Source organism: Prinia subflava, chromosome 32 (genome assembly GCF_021018805.1).
Source record: "Prinia subflava isolate CZ2003 ecotype Zambia chromosome 32, Cam_Psub_1.2, whole genome shotgun sequence".
NCBI classification, from domain to species: Eukaryota; Metazoa; Chordata; class Aves; order Passeriformes; family Cisticolidae; genus Prinia; species Prinia subflava.
Window position 1 is genome coordinate 1,039,534 of NC_086278.1, and position 17,074 is coordinate 1,056,607.

Below are 17,074 nucleotides of genomic sequence, written 5' to 3' on the forward strand. Positions count from 1 at the left end.
TCAAGGTGATTTTTTAATGTCCCTTCTAACTCAAACCATCCCCTGATTCCATGGTTGTATCCACAGCAAACCCCCCTTCACCTGCAGTTTTGGCCCGGAGCTCTCAGCCCTAATTAAGCTTAATTAGGCTCTAATTAACAGCACCTCGAGGCCAGGTGGCCTGCAGAGGGAGGGGTTTTGTGTGCTGGTTATTGAGGGGGTGGGAATGGGAGACCCATGAGGCACTGCCAGGGGCTTGGGCCATCCGTGTCCTCTGTCCCAGAGCCCCCGCGGCCCCAAAGCCACACCAAAGCCACCTCAGACCTGGCCCTGGGGCCATGTCACCCCCTTGGCCCCAGAGCCCCTTGGCCCCAAAGCCACCACAAAGCCACCTCAGACCTGGCCCCAGAGTCCCCATGGCCATGTCACCCCTTCAGCCCCAAAGCCACCTCAGACTGGCCCTGGGGCCATGTCATCCCCTTGGCCCCAAAGCCACCTCAGACCTGGCCCCAGAGTCCCCATGTCCCTGTCACCAGCTCAGACCTGGCCCTGGGGCCATGTCACCCCCTCAGCCCCAGAGCCCTGCAGCCCCCATGTCCCTGTCACCCCCTTGGCCCAAAGGTGTTAAGCTCTTCTGCCTTCTCCTCACCTGCAGTTACTCAGTTCTCTCCTGCATCCAATAGATAACCAAGGCTGGTCTCATCCTTCTTTTTACCATTAACATATTTGTAAAAGGATCTGTGATTATCCTTTACACAGGTTGCCAAATTAAGTTTGAATTGAGCTTTGGCCTCCCTAATTTTCTTCCTACATGCCCTAGCAACCCCCCTAAATTCTTCCTGAGAGACCTGACCCTCCTTCCAGAGATGATACATCCTTTTTTTTATTCCTAAGTTCTTTCAAAGAGCCGTAACCTCAGCCCTGAAGTCCTGGAGTCCCCCTAAACCCCTTCAAACCCACAGCCATGGGGTTCCCTCAGCCCCAGAGTCCCTTCAGACCCCAAGAGCCCCAGCCCTAAAGCCCCCCTTGGCCACAGCAACGTCCTCGGCCCCAGAGCCCCTGGCCATGAAGATCCCCTTGGTTGTGGCGATCCCTCAGCCTCGAAACCACAGAGATCCCTCAGCCATGGCTCCCCTCATCCCCACAGCCCCTCAGCCATGGACTCCCCTCTTCCCCAGAGCCCCTCAGCCCTGGGCTCCCCTCATCCCCACGGCCCCTCAGCCTCCTCCTCCTCCCCAGAGCCCCCTCAGCCATGGGCTCCCCTCATCCCCAGAGCCCCCTCAGCCATGGCTCCCCTCATCCCCACAACCCTCAGCCATGGGCTCCCCTCAGCCATGGGCTCCCCTCCTCCCCAGAGCCCCCTCAGCCTCCTCCTCCTCCCCAGAGCCCCCTCAGCCATGGGCTCCCCTCATCCCCACAGCCCCCTCAGCCATGGCTCCCCTCATCCCCACAGCCCCTCAGCCTTCTCCTCCTCCCCACAGCCCCTCAGCCATGGGCTCCCCTCTTCTCCAGAGTCCCCTCAGCCTCCTCCTCATCCCCAGAGCCCCCTCAGCCATGGGCTCCCCTCAGCCATGGGCTCCCCTCATCCGAGAGCCGCCTCAGCCATGGCTCCCCTCTTCTCCAGAGCCCCCTCAACCATGGCCTCCCCTCATCCCCACAGCCCCTCAGCCTCCTCCTCATCCCCAGAGCCCCCTCAGCCTCCTCCTCCTCCTCAGAGTCCCCTCAGCCATGGGCTCCCCGCAGCCATGGGCTCCCCTCAGCCGTGGGCTCCCCTCCTCCCACAGCCCCTCAGGACCATTCCCTGTGGGTAACGAGAAGATGGAGGGCGCAAACAAAGGAGCCAGGGGCAGCTTTTTATGGGGAGGGTTTTAATGTGCCCCACACCTCCGGGGGTCCCGGGAGCGGGGAGCTGTGGTGGGGCAGCGGCGGGCGCCCTTCCCTGTGGGTGTGAGAGGACGGCGGAGAGCCGGGGGAGCCTCCCCCTCCAGCCGGGATGGGCCGGGGGGATCGGCCGGGCTCCGGGGCTCAGCCCCCGAGGGATCCCAAATGCCGAGGGCCCCACACACACCCAGGAAGGAGCCAGACCCCAAAGGACACCGAGAAAGAGACGCCAGAGGGATCCGAAGCCTTGAGAGGTGACAGAGGGACCTGCAGTGCTCCGGCCCGGCTCCTAGAGCTTGAGCGCCGTGACCCGGGGGATGTGGAAGGGACAGGTCTCCTCTGAGCCCGTGGAGCTGCGGAGGAGAGGAAAGCCCGAGGGGCGGTCAGCGAGGAGCCCGCACGGCCCAGCCCCTCCAGCCCCGCGCCCCCGCCCCCGCCCCTGCCCGCCCCTCACATGAGCCGGTTGCGGATGGGGCGGAAGTGTTTGGTGAGTCTGACGGCGAAGATGATGCTGGGGATGAGGAAGAAGGTGCAGCAGCCCAGGCTGAACCAGAAGGCGTTCTGCAAGGAGAACCCGCGGGGCTGAGCTGTGCGGAGAGGGCAGGGGCAGCCCCCGCGCTCCGGAGGGGTTTGGGGAGCCCCGGTGGTCCCCACGGAGGGGGTCCTTACCCAGGGGTCGGCGATGCGGTCACACAGGATGACCCGCCCGTTGTCCAGCGCCGTGGCGAGCGGCTGGCAGGAAGCCACGTCCTCCCTCAGCTGGAATAAGGGGCAGAGGCAAGGCGTCAGCCCACGCCCGGCTGCCGGGATGCATTTTGCTTGCGGGAGGGACTCACAGGGCCCCAACAATGCCCGCGGGGTGACGGGGAGCGCTCACCGTCTGCCCGACCCAGTTGAGGTACTGGCCGAAATACCGCAGCTCCCTCCTGGTGAAGCAGCCGAGCTCCTGCGAAGGGGGGAGGCAGCGTGGAGAGAGAGTCCTGCACTTCCCAGCCCGGCTCCAGCCCCTCTCCAGCCACCTCCGGGCTCATGGAGGCTGGGAAACGAGGGCTGAAGGCTCCTGCGGCCCTCTGGCAGCGCTCTGTTCTCCCTCTTTCCTCCTGGCTGTGGGGAATTCTACCCCCGATGGTTCACCCAGCCCCGCCTCACCTGCCGGAGGATCTGCTGGGCTTGCACGGGCAGCCGGGCTTCCACCGAGGCCATGGTGGCCAGCGTCCTCTTCACCCGCTCCTGAGGAAGCACGGGGAGGACAGAGCATCCTTAGGCCCCGGAGCAGCGGGAAGGGTGCCCGGGGGTGCAGGGAGCAATGCTGAGCTCCAAACTGGGTCTGGTTGCCAGAGGGCAGGGAAAGAGGGATGTGCCCTGAGCAGGAAAACACCTCTGCAGGGGGATTTCTGATTTGCAACAGCAAATCTAACTACTAAAGGCGACCAGTTCTCCTGGCTGGCATTTTCCTGGCTCTCCCATCACCCTGCAACAGTTTGGGGTTTTTTGGCAGATGAGACCCATGGGACACCACAAGATTTTGGGGCTGGTAGAGATGCGCGAGTACCTTGAGGTGCGGTGCCAAGCGGGAGAGGAACTGGACGCTTTCCCCCAGCTTTGCCTGTGGGACAGGGAGGTGAGAAAGGCTCAGAAACCTCGTTGTCCCCTTCAAGGAGGTGCCAGTGGCACCGCTGCCCACAGTTTTTGGACTCACCACCAAAGCCTCTTGCGACTGCACCGTGGAGTTCTGCATGTGCCACAGCGCCCGTGCCTCTGCCGCCAGCCGCCCGGCCACCGTGCTGTTCCTCTGCGGGGCACAGCGGGGTCAGCACGTCCCCGTGGGCTCTGAAGGCTCCCCTGCAGCCCACCCCACCGCTCACCTGCATTTTCTGCAGCCCCTCGAGGTTCCTCGCCAAGCCGGGCAGGCTGGTCTGCACCACGGGGTTTTTCATCTGTGGGGAAACAGAGTCGGGGGCTGCCCAAAATCCGGCCCCGGTGTGGGGCACACCCTGCAGTGGGGTCCAGCTCACCGTGAGCACCCCTCACCTCCTCCTGGAAGCGCCCGTAGTCCACCTCGTCCACCCCGCTGCGGGCGAAGGTCTCCAGGTCCTGCCTGCCCTCGCTGCGGAGCAGCCTCACATCTCCCAGGTCCGCTGTGAAGTCGCCCAGGCGTTTTTGGAAATCGGCCGTGTACTGTGAGGGTCAGACAGGGGGTCCTGCAGGGCTCCCAGTAACCCCAGTAAAGCCCGCCCGTCTCCCTGCTGCTACCAGCAGCTCTGGCTGGAGCCAGCCCTCACCTTGGACATTTTCAGGTGCTCATCCAGGTCGTAGGACCTGTCGAGCTGCAGCACCTCCCAGAGCCCGGCGCCGCTCTTGCACTCCCTGAAGGACAGAGGGGCATTGGCAGAGCCATCCCGGCTCCTCCCCGGCTGCGCGGCGCGGCTCCTGCGGCGCTCACCGGTACGTGGAGCTGAGGTTGGAGTCCCTCCTGAGGTTGAGCTGGCGGGTGAGGTTCATGGACGGCGGAAGGTTTCCAGGGGTGTCGATGAACTGGGCCAAACAGGAGGAGAAACAGGGCCCGGGTAAGGCACAGGCATTCCCAGCAGTGATTCTGAGGGTGTTCTGCCCTTGCAGGTGCATCCTGGGGTAACTCATGGCAACCTGAACTGATTTTGCCTTTATTTGGACATTGCCCACTGCGGAGCCTCGCCGGGTGTGTTTGGAGGGACAGCCCCGTGTGTGGCACTGCCATGGGAAGAGTCCTGATCCCAGTCCCACTGCCCCAATCCCTCTCTCAGCCCCATCACATCGAGCTGCAGGTCCCAAGCACCCCAGGAACGCCTCAGGACCAGGGAACTGCAATTAGCAGGTGAATTAACAGCACAAGGGCAATTCCCAGCTGATTATGCAAATCCGGGGAGCTAATCCTAAACTTAATCTTCTGGTCTAGGACAGGGCTTTTCCAGTCGGGTTTAGGGGGAGGACACAGAGCCTTTGGAGGTGCTTTGGTGCATGGAAGGAGAGATTTAGAGGGCGATGGGTGGATGTGTGACCACCCACCTTATAAATCTCCTGGTTGACCCAATTCCTGCAGACCAGCGTCTGGATGTTGCCCCCGACCAGGAAGGTAGCGAAAACCAGGAGGATGAGGAGCCAGGAGAACAGGAAAGCCAAGCCCACGCCGCTGAAAGAGGGAGAGGAGGCACCGGCGGTGGCTTTGCAAACCCGAGCGGGCAGGAAGGGACCTGCCCGTCCAGCTGCAGCCCCGCGGCTCCTTCCCGAGCCCGGGCACGCCGGCCGGGCTGGGCCCTGGGAGCCGGGCGTGCCGGGCAGAGCGGCCGCGGGAGCTGCCAGCTCCCAGGGCGGAGCAGCTGCTCCCAAACCTGCCGGCGCAGGCGGTGGCTTCAAAGGATTTTCCGCTGGGACAGGTCCCAGTCCCTCCCTTGGCTTTGCCTGGGTTTTTGGGGGGTTTGTGAGATGGAACAGCCCCCCCAGCACCCAGAGAGATGCTTACACCAGGAGAAACTTGGCGCCAGCTTCTCCTCGGCACTCGTAGTCGCTGGGGTCCTCCCGCTTGGAAAGCCCGTACGCCCCCAGGGCCATCCCCGTCACGTTGCAGAGGAGGATGAGGAGGATGATGGAGCACAGCACCGTGCCCACGATCCACCTGGAGGGAAGAGCAGCAGGGCACACCCTCGAGATGCGGGGCTGAGGCACCTGGGGCAAGCTCGGGCCCTTCTCTGCTGCATCCCCCACAGCCCGTCCTGCCCCCAGGGTCACCTGTAGCGCTCGAAGCGCTCCACCTCCCGCAGGTACGGCCGGCTCCGCTCCTCCGCCTTCCCCAGCGCGTCGCTCACGGGCCGGGTGTAGTCGGGCAGGGGGAAGCCGTCAGCGATGGACTGCACCTTCTCCGCCGTGCGGGCCAGGTCGCCCCGCAGATCTGCGGGGCCAAGGCTCTGCTGGAGGGGCTGGTGGTCCCTGCATCCCACCCTGTGCCCTCGAAGTGGGATGCACCGCTTGGGGGATGTCCCCACTGTGTGTGGCAGCCCCACTCACCCTGGATGACCTGCGCCATCCTCTCCACAGCCAGCTCTGGGATGGAGTTGAAGGTTCCGTTGCCCTGCCAGGAAAGAGGGGATGCTGAGCACCTCAGCTGGAGCTGCCTGTGTCTGCTGGACCCCCCCACTTCACCCTGACCCCCCAACCTGGCGAATCATCTCTGCAAAGTCACTCCGGGGCAGACCGGCCAGCGCCTCCAACACCTTCTCCACCGATGGCACCTTGGGGTGGAAGGGAGAGCCTGTGAGCCCCGGGCCAGCCGTGCGGGGAGGTGACAGTGGGGGACCAGCACCCCATGCCCACCTTGCCGTAGTCGGCGCCCGGCTCCAGGCCCTGCGCCCTGCCCAGGACGCTGGCGCAGGAGGTGCAGCGCGGGTCGTCCAGGAGCGCGACCACGCGGCGCCTTCGCTCCCGCAGCGCCGGCTCCAGCTCGGCCCGCGCCGCCGCCAGCGCCCGCGCCGTCCTGTGGACAATCTGTAAATGGTGCAGCGAGGTCTGTAGGTCTTAAAGAGAAAGCCCAGGGCTAGTTCACGCTGCTCCACTCGGCCTCCCCGGCGAGGCTTCAGCCCCGGTGCCGGCCCCGGGGACAGTCGCGCTCCGGCCGTACCTCCGGCCCTGTCCTGCAGGTCCGCCAGCGCCGCGTAGGTCATGGCCTTGAGCTGTGCGTGGATGGAGAGCCCCACGCTCCGGCTGAGCCCTGCAAGGCACCGGGGCACCGTCAGCGCATCGTCCATCCCCGGGGCAGGCTCGGGGTGTGCCCAGCGCCGTGCTTACCGCCCAGGTCGGAGTTTATCTGCTTTCGGGGCACCTCGAATTTGTCCACCACCATCTGCACCCCCTGCCAGGAAAGAGGAGCTGGTCAGCCGGGGGTGGCAGCTGCAGTGAGGGGAAGGAGCCCCGCTTTGCCATTCAAAATACATTTTTAATGCAGCCACGTCACCTCCTCTTGCCTGCCAAACTACCCCCTGAGGGAAATGCCGCCATCCCTGGGCTGCACCCCATGCCGGGGGCGAGGCCGCTCGGGGACCCACCTGGGGGACACTGGCAAGGTGCTGTCGCAGCGTGCGCAGGGTGGAGGGCACAGCCCCCAGCCCCGGCTCCATCTGCCCCTTCACCCTCTGGCTGGTGACGAAGGCGCAGGTGACGCTGATCCTGCGGGAATGAGCAGGCAGTGACGGTGCTGCCCGGCAGAGCCTCCCCATCCCGTAGGATGCGATTGCCCCAGCCCAGTGCGAGTTTTGGGGGGTGATCTGGGGGACTCACAGGATGATGAGGGAGGTGAAGGACAGGCAGGCCAGCAGGCAGCGGCGGCGGCAGCCCAGCGAGCGCCGGTGGGCACGGAGGCGGCCCCCGCAGCGCCGCCGGCTCCGGCAGTAGCAGAAGCACATCCCCGCCACCGGCATGGCCACGGTGAAGAGCAGAGCCACGGCGGCACAGACGACATAGCCCAGCTCATACTGCACCACCTGTGCCATGGGAGAGCCTCGTCGGCACCTCTGCACCGCGCTCGGGGCACTCCGGGTGCCCAGGTGCCCTGTGCCAGGTGGAAATCATCCCCGTGGGATCCCCCGCCCCACGTCCCGGCTCACCTGCGACGTCCGCACAGAGCCGGGGTCGTTCAAGGCTGTCCTGAGCAGCTCTGCAAAAAAATAAATCGTGGCACAGGTAGAGGAGGCCCCACCCGATGCATCCCCAACCTTCCTGGCAGCAGCACTGGGACAGAGGCAGAATCCTCTTCCTGAACCCCTCTGGATCCCCAGAGCAGCTCCGGGCACGGCGATTGCAGCCAGCAAACCCCCCGAGGTCGCAGCACTCGCAGCAGCGGGGTCATGGCTCCCCGGCCCGGGGCTCACCTGTGGGCAGCGGGTTTTGCTGGATGAGGTCCAGGCAGCGCCGGACGAGGCCGTAGAGGGGATCGAGCGAGCTGGGCACGCGGTGCAGCGCCGGCACCTGGATCTCGGCGTGCCTGTCGGTGAAGCGGAGGACGCCGCCGGGGCTGGAGGGGTGGCACTGCTGGCTGGCAGCGGGATGCAGCAGCGCCCAGGCCAGCAGCAGCCCAGCCGCCCGCATGGCTCCGGCGGTGGCGAGCGGAGAGCCGGGGGCTCCGTCAGCCTGCGAGCGGGCGGAGGGGCATTCCCGGCCCCGGACGGCTCGCTCCGGCTGCGCTGCTGCTGTGGGAAACCTGCCTGACGGGTCAGCCGCTGCTCAAAGCCCAGACGCTGCCGTGGCTTGTTCCCCCCACGGGCTCCCCGGGGCGGCTGGGCTTGGCGGGGCTGTGTGGAGGCGTCTCCCAAACCATCCCAGGCCTGTTTCACAACCCCGGCATCCCTGAGTCACCGCTGCGGGGTCCCCGCTGTCAAGGCCTTTCCCCAAACCCATGGCAAAGCCTCTCCGGGGTTTTGGGGAGAGGGTCGGGGGGGTGGTGAACCCCCTGTCCGTGGGCTGGAGGCTGCTTGACCCCACCACAGCCACCTTGAAAGGTGGGATCTGGGATTTTGGGCATGACCTGAGGAGTGGGAAAGCCCTTGTGGGGGGATGTTCGTGTGTGGATGGGGTACCCGGGGATCACTCTTGGAAAAGCATCCTGACATCTGGGGTGGCAACAAGAGGACAAAATAAGGAGGAACACGTGGGCAGGGACACTGAGCCCAGCTGGCGATGCCCACCCGCCAGCCGGGTGTGAGATGAGTTTCCAGCCTCAGCCCGTGCCTGTCTCACACCCCGAGGCAGCCGCAGCTCCTTCCCAGGGCCTGGATCCTTCTCCTCGGCATGGGCCGAGCGCTAATTACAGGCTCGGCTGGAAGCGCAGGAGGTCCGACCTGATCTCTGGGAGCGGGGGGAGCAGCCCCGCTGTGCCCAGACAGCCCCGGGGCATCCCGAGAGCCGCGACCCTGCTCAGCCGGGCGGGTCGGACCGGCCCTGCCCCACCGCCGGCTGCCCACGGCCCCGACTCCGCGGCGTTGATGCTAATCCGGGCAGCTCCCCTCCTTCTGGAAAAGGGGCTTTCCTCCCAGCTGGAGGTGCCGCCAGCTTTTTTCCAGGCTGATCCCCGCCGCCCGCTTGGGAATGGGATGTTGCGGACAGGAAAATCTTGTCCCGTCTCGGCTTTTGTCCCATCCTGGGACAAAATTGGCAGGGCCAGGGAGGGCTGGAGTTTTCAGCACGGCTTAGTTCTGCGTGAATGTGTCTGTGCAAGGGAGCCCCGGCTGCCCACATTGGTCTGGGGCAGTGAGGGGGATGCTTAGGGATGATTTCCCACCATGATTTCCCATTCTCACGATGATTTCCCAACCACAGCCTCGATTTCCCATTCCCACGGCGATTTCCTAACCCCAGCCTGGATTTCCCATTCCCACGAGGATTTCCCATCCCCTCATGGCTTCCGTGTCCATTCCCACAAGCATTTCCCACTCCCACCATGATTTCCCGTGGTGGTTTCCCATAACCATGATGTTTTACAGGGCCAACAATCCTCCATCCCAACAATGACATTTTTGGGGGTGGAGGTGATTTTCGTGTCCAAGGGGAAGGGATGGAGTGTCACCGGTGACCCTGGCACTTGTGTCTGCTACCCCGCCCTTCCCTAGAGGTGGGAGGGGATGATTTTGGGATGTTTTTGGGTTGGTTTTGTCCTCTCTCCTCCTGGCCCAAGGGACAACTGCTGCTCCCAGCTGTGTTTGAACCGTACCAGAGTGGTGTGGCCGCAATGGGGAGCCCGTGGGGTGGCCCTCCAGGGTGGCACCTTGGGATACTTGTGGGAATGGGGCAGGGATGCTGATGCCAGGGATGCTGATGCCAGGATGGGTTGGGGATTTTGGGAGTACCAGCATTGATTAGGGATGCCGGTACCGGGGATACCAGGACCAAGTCAGGGATTCTGATACCAGAACTGCCACAGGCTGCCAGGCTGGGGATGCCAGTCCAGGGTGCTGTGGTGAACCAGGACAGTGATACCAGTACCAGCACAGAGACACCAGCACTGGAGTAACGATGCTGGTTCTGGTAGTGGAATGGTAATGCTGGGTCAGCCCTGGGGCAGTGATGTTGGTGCCGGTGTGGTGCTGCTGATGCTGGTACCGGAGCGGTGATGCTGGTTCGGTACCGGGGCAGTGATGTTGGTGCTGGTGTGGTGCTGCTGATGCTGGTACTGGAGCGGTGATGCTGGTTCAGTACCGGGGCAGTGATGCCGGTGCTGGTAGTGGAGCAGTGAAGCTGGTTTGGTCCCAGTATGCTGACGCTGGTTCAGTGCCGGTACTGTGGCACTGGTTCGGTCGTGGTTTGGTGGCACTCGTTCAGTCCCGGTGCAGTGACGCCGGTTCGGTGCCAGAGCAGTGGCACTGGTTCGGTCAAGGTGCAGTGACACCGGTTCGGTCATGGTGCAGTGCCACTGTTCTATCGTGGTGCGGTGGCGCCGGTTCGGCACCGGTTCAGGGCCGGTTTGGTGCTGGTTGGGTGCTGGTTCAGTGCCGGTTGGGTGCCGGTTGGGTGCCGGTTCAGTGTCGGTTCGGTGCCGGTTGGGTGCCGGTTGGGTGCCGGTTCACTGTGGGTTGGGTGCCGGTTCGGTGCCGGCTCAGTGCCGGTTGGGTGCCAGTTCAGTGCCGGTTCGGTGCCGGCTCAGTGCCGGCTCGGTGCCGGTTTGGTGCTGGTTAGGTGGTGCCGGTTCGGAGCCGGTTCAGTGACGGTGCTGTGGCACTGGTTCAGTGCCGGTTCAGTGCCGGTTCGGTGGTGCCGGCTCGGCGCCGGTTCGGTGCCGGTTCGGCGCCGGTTCGGTGCCGGTTGGGTGCCGTTTCGGTGCCGGTTCGGTGCCGGTTCGGTGCCGGTTCTGTGCCGGTTCGGTGCCGGTTTGGTGTCTGTTCGGTGCCGGTTTGGTGTCTGTTCGGTGCCGGTTTGGTGCCGGTTTGGTGTCTGTTCGGTGCCGGTTCGGTGCCGTTTCGGTGCCGGTTCGGTGCCGGTTTGGTGGCGGTTTGGTGTCTGTTTGGTGTCTGTTCGGTGCCGGTTCGGTGCCGGTTTGGTGCCGGTTTGGTGTCTGTTCGGTGCCGGTTCGGTGCCGTTTCGGTGCCGGTTCGGTGCCGGTTCGGTGGCGGTTTGGTGTCTGTTTGGTGTCTGTTCGGTGCCGGTTCGGTGCCGGTTCGGTACCGCCCGTGACCGCTACGCGGCGCGAGAGCCCCAGGGAGCCGCGCGGGGGGCGTGGCCTCTGGGTGGGCGTGGTCTTCTCGTATGGGGGCGTGGCCTCGAGGCGCTCGGCGGCCCTTGCGGCGGGCGCGGAAGTGACGTCACGCGCGGGCGCGGCGCCGTCGCCATCATGGCGGGCAGAGGAGCCTGTCGCGTCCCGGAGCGGTGAGCGCGGCCTGAGCGCGGCCCGAGCGCGGCCCCGCCGCCCCTCCCGGCCTGGGTTCCCGGCCTGGGCTCCCGGCCGCACGGAGGGACCCAGAGCCCGGCAGCGGCGGTGCCGCGTGGCACCGTCACATGGGTGTCGTGGGGTGGGCAGCCCGGTCTCTGGGGCTCCAGGGTTTGAAGGGCCGCGGGCCTGGAGCGGATCTCTGGCCAGGGTCGGTGCTGAGGGTCCGTGAGCCGGGGGGGATTTGGGAGTCCCGGGCCCGGTGGAGGTTTGAGGGTCCCCAGACCAGGGCCGTGCTTCCCAGGCCGGGGTAGATTTGAGGGCTCTGGGCTTGCGGGGTTTGAGGGTCCCCAGGACTGGGGGGAATTTGAGGGTCCCTGGGCCGGGCAGCGTTTGAGGGGCTCCCCGGACAGGGGGTCTGGCGGACCATGGGTTGGAGGGTCCCTGGACGTGGGGGATTGTGAGGGTCTCACGCCAGTGGGAGGCTGAGGCTCCTCGGTCCTGGTGAATTTGTGGTTCCCAAGCCGGGGGGAGTTGGGTTCCCGGGTCTGGGGGTGTTTGGGGGGCCCGGGCCGGGGTCCCTGCCCCGGTTTCACACTCCTGTGGGTTCAGGTGGACCGAGTACATCCCGCTGGGCTGCAGGATGCCGGGCACGCGCTTCATCGCCTTCAAGGTGCCCCTGAAGAAGGTGAGGGACCCGCGGGTGCGGGGGCAGTTGGGGCTGGTGACAGCTGTGGGAAGGCAGGGCTGGGTGGGGATTCCTTGAGGGAATTCCTGAGTGTCAGAGCTGGATGTTGGAGCGGGGCTGTGAGGGGTCAGCAGGCTCAGTGGGACTGGAGGAGAGAAAACAGCCCCAGGCTGTGCCAGGGGAGGCTCAGGCTGCACAGCAGCAGGAGTTTCTTCCTGGGAAGGGCACTCAGGCATTGGAGCTGCCTGGGAGGTTTGGAGTCCCCACACCTGGAGGTGTCCAGGGAAGGCCTGGAGGTGGCACTCAGTGCTCTGCGCTGGGGACAGGGTGGGCATCAGGCACAGCTTGGACTTGATGTGCTGTTAATTGGTGTTGAAGGGCTGTTCCAGCCTCGGTGGTTCTGTGATTCCACTGTCTGAGGTGAATCCCTGGTTTGCAGCTTCCCCAGGAGAGCTGCAGTGTCAGGGTGTGTTTGGCACTGCGGGGTTTTGTCACGGTTAAAGTTGTCACTCCCCCTGGGAACTCTCAGCTGAGCAGTCCCAAAGCTCTGAGGCCTTCAGCACGTCCCTGCCCAAGAACTGGAGGAGTTTTAATGTCCTTTTCAGCCCAAACCATCCCAGGATTCATGATCAAACTGTGTTTTCCTGCTTCAGCCGTCGCTCCTTGCCTGATCTCCAGGACACTCCAGAGCAGGAGCCTCTCCCCACCCATCCCAACGCACCCAGATTTTAATAACTCCTTTAAAACATCATTTCCTGCAGAGTTTTGATCAGAACCTTCTGCCAGAAGAGAGGTTTTCCCCTCGTGACCTCATCAGGAAGGTGGAGGAGCGGCAGGAGGAGCTGGGGCTGATCATCGACCTGACGTACACCACGCGCTACTACGGCCGCGAGGTGGGGGCTCAGCCTGGGGGCTTCTCCTTCAAAACACCAACCTGGGGGGCTGGGAGCGCCTGGAACATTCTGGCAGGGGCTGAGGTGAAGCCTTGCAGGCCAGGGGGGTGTTTGTGATCGAGTCTCCAACCCCCAGATCCTCTGACACAGCCCAAGCTTGGGGATGCTGTTGAGGTGGGGTTTGAGGGCTCTTCCTGAGGGAAGAGCTGATTGAAACCAGTGTTGGCTGGGTGGGCAGTCATGGGAAAGGTGTTCCAGATTCTGCTTGTGTTCCATCCCAGGGAGATAAGAAAAAGAGCCGGAGAAATAATCCAGAATAATCCAGAATATTGATGCTTTGCCCAGAGAGTGAAACAGAACTTTTCTTACCTAAAACTGCTTAGCTGGTCTTTGGGGCTTGGTGGGAAAACCCATCTTCTTCTGGTTTATTACCTGTGATTGTTTAATTAATCCGAATCCTTATGTTTTTTGTGGAAATGATTGAGTTTTTTCCTGCAGGAGCTGCCCCCCACACTGCGCTACTCGAAGATCCTGACCATGGGACACGAGATCCCAAACAGAAGGACAATTCTGAGGTTCAAATACGTCGTGAAAAAGTTCCTGACAAACAACCAAGACAACGGTGAGCGTGGATCTCCCTGCCTCTGCTGCTGGCATGGGCCAGCAGGGATTTCTTTTCTTTCTCTTGACGTGGGGATGTCAGGGCAATAAATTGGGTTTTTCCTGGTGGAGGAATTCAGGTTGGCTCTGATAATCCAGGCTGGGTTGGACAGGGCTTGGAGCAGCCTGGGACAGGGGGACGTGACAGCAGGGCTGGCACTGGATGGGCTTTAAGGACCTTTCCAACCCAAACCATCGCAGGATTCCGGGATAATTTGAGCCTTAATTGTGTTTGAGCTCTGGGATTTTGCAGAGGAGCTGCCACAATTAATGAGTTGATGAGCTGAGTGCTAATTAGTCATACCTATGGTGGTTTGTGCGCTTATTTCTGCTCACTGTCTTGGTGTCACTAATGGAGGGTTGATGCAGATGGGCTCGTTCTGGGGACATTTGGGACGTTTGGGAGATTTGGGAGGAGGAGCAGCTGAGCATCCCCTGTGTGTGTTACAGATAAACTCATCGGGGTGCACTGCACGCACGGCTTGAACAGGACTGGCTACCTGGTCTGTCGGTGAGTTCTCTTTGCTCAGGTGGGGTTCAGGGGTGGCATTCCCGGGAGAAAACAAGACTGCAGTGAATTGTGTGATCCCAGACTTGCAAGGATTTACAGCTTTTGTTAGGGGGCGTTTTTCACCCCAAAATTCAGCAGTAAATGCTGATCCTCCATTCTGGCACACAAATAAAAGGTTTAAAACTCCCCAGTCCGTTTTTTTTTGTTTGTTTGAATCATCACCAACCCTTCAGTGTTTTCATAATTAATTGTGTAATTAGAGATGTCCTTGTGCTGTGTGCAGGTACCTGATTGATGTTGAGGGCATGGAGCCAAACGCTGCCATCGAGTGTGAGTGTCCTGCTGGGCTGGGGAGGGCTCAGGGAGGGCTGGGATGGCTCCAGGGGGGAGCTGTGCTTGGTGAAGGGGTTAAAAAACCCTTAAAACCCTTCTGGAGGGTTTCAGTGACTTCTGCTGGGGTAACTCTGCCTCTCCCCAGTGTTTAACAAGTGTCGAGGGCATCCCATAGAGAGAACCAACTACATCCAGGACCTGCAGAAGAGAGCCCTGAAAAGGTGAGTCTGGGGGTTCCAGAAGCAAGGAGAGCTGCTGGAGAAGATCAAGAGCCTCAGGATGGCTCCAGGAGGGGAGGTGGGAGCTGGGAGAACACACAGGGAGAGCCAGGGCAAGGGGGAAAAGGTTTAAAACTCACAGAGGGTGGGCTTAGGTGGGGTACTGGGGAGAAATCCCTCCCTGTGAGGGTGGTGATGGGCTGGGATGGAGTTCCCAGAAAATCTGTGACAGCTCCGTCCCTGGAAGTTTCTAGGGTCAGGCTGGAGCAGCCTGGGATGGGGGAAGGTGTCCCTGCCTGTGGCAGGAGTGGGACTGGATGGGATTTGAGGTCCTTTCCAACCCAAACCATTCTGGGATTGGAACTGGGTGGAAAAACCCCCCCTTTTGTGGAAGAGCAGGGATGGGAAGGGCAAGGATCAGGTGTGGAAGAGCTGCTTTGATCACTCAGCGAGTGAAAAACTCAGCTTTTCCAGTGAAAACATCTGGAATTCTCTTTAAAATTCCCTCCAACAGCAGCTGTGAACTGAAGAATGCGGGCTCAGATCTCAGCAGAAAAAGCAGTGTCCCAGCCAAGGCCCAAAAGCAGCAGCAGCCCCAGCAGCGCCCGAGCCAGGCCCCCCTGGCAGTGCCCAGGTGGGTGTTTGCCTCTTCCCCCCGCTGTGCCCTGAGCTGAGCAGGCTCAAGGAGCTGCTCCCTCCCTTTGGAAACAATTCCAGCTGCATTTTCACAAGCTGCAGCTCGCCCAGGGCTCTGCCAGCTCTGGGAGGGTGGAAAAAAAACCCCTCTCTGAAAGAATTTCAGAGCCAAAATGCCAACAGTGCAGAGCTGTGCCTGGCAATGCCATTCCTGTGCCTGGCAATGCCATCCTTGTGCCCGTAGGGATGGGGTGGCAGCCTGGCAGGGTCCCAGCAGGGCTGGGATGTTTTCCAACTGGGAATTTTCAGGGAATGGAGGGCCAAGTGAGGCAGCTCTTCCCCAAGAGCGAGGTGGGGACTCTGCTGCTTCTCCTGGGCTTCTCCTGGAGCAGAAGGGGGTGCAGGGAAGAGCTTCCCCCAGCTGGGATGTGACCTCTGGCAGCTCCTGGCTGCGGGGGAGCTCCCAGACCATCTCCAGGACATGTTTGGGAGCCAGTGCTGGCTTTGACACTGCCCTGCCTCCTTGCCCTCCTGCCAGAAATCAGAGTGAACCTCTCCGGGTGTTCCCATCCCTCAGGCTGCAGGAGCAGGCTCTGGCTGCACCCAGAGGTGCTGAGGGCGTTCACTGCCAGCCCTTCTGTGGGTGCTGACTCCCCAATTTCCTTGCAGGAACCCCAAGAAGAAGCAGCGGCCTGACCCCACAGCTGAGGGACAGCCCCAGGAGCTGGGACACGGACACGGGGCCCTGGAGCAGAGGCAGCTGGAGAAGCTGGAGCAGAAGAAGTGGGAGCAGAGGCAATTTGAGAAGAGGGAGCAGAGGCAGCAGAAGCATCTGGAGCAGAGGCAGCAGAAACATCTGGAGCAGAGGCAGCAGAAGCATCTGGAGCAGAGGCAGCAGAAAAAGCTGGAGCAGAGGCAGCAAGAGAGGCTGGAGCAGAGGCAGCAGAAAAAGCTGGAGCAGAGGCAATTGGAGCAGCTGGAGCAGAGGCAGCAGGAAAAGGAGCAGAGGCAACTGGAGCAGAGGCAGGAGAAAAAGCTGGAGCAGAGGCAGCAGGAGAAGCTGGAGAAGAAGCGGCAGAAGAAGCTGGAGAAGAAGCAGCAGGAGAGGCTGGAGCAGAGGCAGCAAAGAAAGCTGAAACACCTGGAGCAGAGGCAGCTGGAGATGCAGAACCACCTGGAGCAGGGGCAGCAGAGGCAGCAGAACCACCTGGAGCAGGGGCAGCCCTGCAGTTTGCCCCCCAGGAACTGTTGGCTTTCAGCAGCCCCCAAGAAGAAGCACAAGGAGCTGTTCCCCTGGCAGAGCCCGCAGCCCTGGCTGCCCCAGGAGCCCTCCCCTGGCAGGAAGCGCCGGCGCAGGAAACGTGAACTGAGGGAGCAGGAAATGTCCTGACAGCTCTGGAATGTTCTCCACGAGAAAAAACCCTCCCAGGGCTGGAGGGAGCGGCTGGGGCTCAACCAGGACCTGCCAGGCGTGGGGCAGCTGAACAGGGCTGGTTTTTAATCTCTTTACTCTTGCTCCCCCCACGCCGATGCTTTTATTTTTACAAGGAATTTTTAAATCTGATGCTGTGCAGAGTCTGACCCGTGAGGGATGTGGGAGTAAAAACGAACACAGACTCAACCAGAGCTGGAATAATCCTAAAAAAACATCCTGAGGCATCCCTAGAACCTTCAACCAAACGGGCTTTTGTTTATTTTCTCAACGCATAACAAGAAACAGGACTGGGCCTGCAAACACGAGACATTTTCTCTTTTTTACCCACTTTCGCTAAAGTAAATTTGCACGGTGTGCAAACTGCAGCCTGCGTGTGGAGCGCTCATTTCCCCTGCGGGGCCCGTGCGGGATCCGCGCTGGGGGGGGGCGGGGCGGGGCCGGCCCCGTTTTGGGGTGAG

General features: G+C 62.2%; 2 protein-coding genes across 9 annotated transcripts; one reads left to right on the forward strand and one right to left on the reverse strand.

The window, feature by feature from the left end:
* Positions 1-1,850: 1,850 nt before the first annotated feature.
* Positions 1,851-8,352, reverse strand: PROM2 (prominin 2). 2 transcript variants are annotated; one of them, XM_063420682.1, is made up of 23 exons: positions 7,758-8,352; positions 7,494-7,543; positions 7,168-7,370; positions 6,936-7,056; positions 6,679-6,742; positions 6,512-6,601; positions 6,208-6,407; positions 6,051-6,125; positions 5,902-5,965; positions 5,626-5,785; positions 5,360-5,512; positions 4,906-5,029; positions 4,304-4,395; positions 4,143-4,227; positions 3,892-4,038; positions 3,726-3,797; positions 3,560-3,652; positions 3,413-3,466; positions 3,010-3,090; positions 2,738-2,806; positions 2,530-2,619; positions 2,315-2,421; positions 1,851-2,213 (listed from the first exon to the last, which is right to left on the reverse strand). In XM_063420682.1, exons 1-23 carry the CDS (start codon positions 7,972-7,974, stop codon positions 2,150-2,152), a joined length of 2,475 nt encoding a protein of 824 aa, XP_063276752.1. In that variant the 5' UTR covers positions 7,975-8,352; the 3' UTR covers positions 1,851-2,149. The 2 variants fall into 2 exon arrangements, with proteins under 2 accessions (XP_063276752.1, XP_063276751.1); XM_063420681.1 differs by having other exon boundaries at positions 3,413-3,652.
* Positions 8,353-11,144: 2,792 nt separating this feature from the next.
* Positions 11,145-16,981, forward strand: LOC134563026 (RNA/RNP complex-1-interacting phosphatase-like). 7 transcript variants are annotated; one of them, XM_063420762.1, is made up of 11 exons: positions 11,248-11,453; positions 11,855-11,930; positions 12,692-12,823; positions 13,322-13,445; positions 13,934-13,994; positions 14,278-14,324; positions 14,473-14,548; positions 15,060-15,179; positions 15,851-16,072; positions 16,121-16,168; positions 16,205-16,981. In XM_063420762.1, exons 1-11 carry the CDS (start codon positions 11,371-11,373, stop codon positions 16,569-16,571), a joined length of 1,356 nt encoding a protein of 451 aa, XP_063276832.1. In that variant the 5' UTR covers positions 11,248-11,370; the 3' UTR covers positions 16,572-16,981. The 7 variants fall into 7 exon arrangements, with proteins under 7 accessions (XP_063276829.1, XP_063276832.1, XP_063276828.1 ...); XM_063420758.1 differs by having other exon boundaries at positions 15,851-16,168; XM_063420761.1 differs by having other exon boundaries at positions 15,851-16,148; positions 16,218-16,981.
* Positions 16,982-17,074: the final 93 nt, after the last annotated feature.